We start from the raw sequence: 2,054 nt of genomic DNA, 5'->3' as shown, positions 1-2,054 counted from the left end.
GGCGGCGCCTCGGGGAGGCTTTGGGGGGAGCGTCCCACCCCCCTGACCGCCAGAGCTTCAAGCCTCAGCTTATTTCGCCCCCCCCATCCCATCTCGGGCTGAGTTACCTGCTGATTAATTCGGCGGATAGCATCTCCAATTTCCCCGGCAAGCAGAGAAGAACAGATGAATTAAGAGATAAAGAAAGAACGGAGGGTAAATGGAAGAGTGGCCACTTTGGAGCCGACGTGATAAGCGCGTGAGAAATACGAGCCGGAAGCGAGGGAGGACGGACGGAAGGCGGGAAGAATGGGAGGGGGCGGGAGCGAGAGAGAAGGGGGAGAGAGGCGGGGGTGGGCGGGGGGGGGGAGTTGGGGGGCCGGGGGGCCGGGGGGCGGCGGTGCAGTTTGGAGATAAGGGGCTGTTTGGCAGAGTTGCACGGCGGCGGCAGTTGCCGGCCGCTCTCGTGTTGTGTGAACAGCTTCTGTTGCGCTCGCTGAGCCTGGCTCGCGACGCAAAAAAACAAAAACAAACGATCGGGGTAAAAGTCAACGAGGTTTATTCCAATAAAAACCAGGCAAATCCAGATCGGCCAGCGACGGTAAACTTGACAGGTAGAGCGCGTCATGACGAGGGCTCCTCCCCTGAGTGTGTGTGTGGGGATGGGGGTTTTACCTGTTTCCCGTTGGATCACCCAACGGGAGCAACAGGCGCACGGCCACTCTGATCCTGGGCCCCGATGACCCAGACCCAGGACAGGTGTGGCTGCTCCAACCAACCCATCCCCACACCGCACCATGGACACTGGTTTATTCCCAGTTATTTCCCCATTTGCAGTGCCCAGTATTCCCAGTCCTCCATGGTCATCCCTCTCTCTCTCTCTCTCTCCCTCTCTCTCTCTCTCTCTCTTTCTCCCGCCCGCCGCCAGTGGTACCCGGAGGTTCGCCACCACTGCCCCGCCACGCCCATCATCCTGGTGGGCACCAAGCTGGATCTGAGGGACGAGAAGGAGACCATCGAGAAGCTGAAGGAGAAGAAGCTCGCCCCCATCAGCTACCCCCAGGGCCTGGCCCTCGCCAAGGAGATCGGTACGGAGGCGGTCGGGGCGGTGGGAGACACAACCCATTCTCCGCCCGTCTCTCTTCCATTCTGGGGGGGTGGGGGGTGGGGGTAGGGAGTGACGCTGTGATTGCTAACCCCCACCTTCTGTGTTTGCCGCGCGCAGACTCGGTGAAGTACCTGGAGTGCTCCGCCCTGACGCAGCGCGGCCTGAAGACGGTGTTCGACGAGGCCATCCGGGCAGTGCTGTGCCCGCAGCCCAACAAGGTCAAGAAGAAGCCCTGCACCCTGCTGTGAGGGGCCGGCCCCGGTGGAGGGACGGGCGGAGGAGGGGTGCCAGCGGGCGCGGCTGGAGAGGGTGGCTCGGTTCCAGTGGGGTCGTCGCCACGGTGTGATGCGCACGCGAAAGATAATGCTGTTTTGTAACCTCGACGTGAGAAGGGCGTCCAGTGTGGCAGCCGTCACTCGGTTTTTTTAGCTTCACGCTGGGAAATATGATCGACCTCAAGGCGCGACGCTGTTTGGGGAGATCTTAGCTGTTTTTTTTTGTTTTTTTTTTTAAAGATTAAAGAGCTCAACCTTCAAAGCCTCCAAGTCTCAAAGTGATGATTTTAGGGCCACGTTGGAGGATCCTTGGCGGTCCTCGATGCTGTTCGGTTTCACTTTTTCCACTTGTTTGCTGTCAGACATACAGTACGTACAAAGACATTACACTTGTGTCAACAAAAAAAGTGAAAATGTGAGATTTGGGCGACTGCCGGTCAACCCGACGTGAAGCCACCGTTCAAAATGGCCGCCTAACACGGATAGGGAATGACAATAAATAAAAGGTATCGCCTTGTGTCCCGACTGCGCTTCTAGCGGGGAGCGGCCGCTCCTCCCGTTCACTGCCGCTCGGCGGTACAAAAGTGGCGGCAGCTCCTTGGACCCGGGCCTGTTGGCGCCACACTCCGGGCAAATAGTTTAGAGCCCGGCTCCATCCAAGACGGCAAGGGAAGAATGGGGAGGGGGGGGCG

At 59.1% G+C, this 2,054-nt stretch overlaps 1 protein-coding gene across 1 annotated transcript in view; it reads left to right on the top strand.

The window, feature by feature from the left end:
* The window catches only part of LOC307229839 (ras-related C3 botulinum toxin substrate 2-like), a 9,867-nt gene extending 8,250 nt beyond the window's left edge, over nt 1-1,617 (top strand). Inside the window, exons 5-6 of the mRNA XM_079999933.1 lie at nt 908-1,067; nt 1,205-1,617. Of these exons, the coding sequence (XP_079856059.1) occupies nt 908-1,067; nt 1,205-1,335 (291 nt within the window). The 3' untranslated portion in view covers nt 1,336-1,617. The remainder of the gene's footprint in view (nt 1-907; nt 1,068-1,204) is intronic.
* The last annotated feature ends 437 nt before the right edge of the window (nt 1,618-2,054 follow it).

The sequence above is a fragment of the Zeus faber genome (assembly GCF_960531495.2).
Source record: "Zeus faber genome assembly, chromosome: 4".
NCBI classification, from domain to species: Eukaryota; Metazoa; Chordata; class Actinopteri; order Zeiformes; family Zeidae; genus Zeus; species Zeus faber.
The sequence above is the reverse complement of the archived record's forward strand: the minus strand, read 5'-3'. Positions and strand labels throughout refer to the sequence as shown.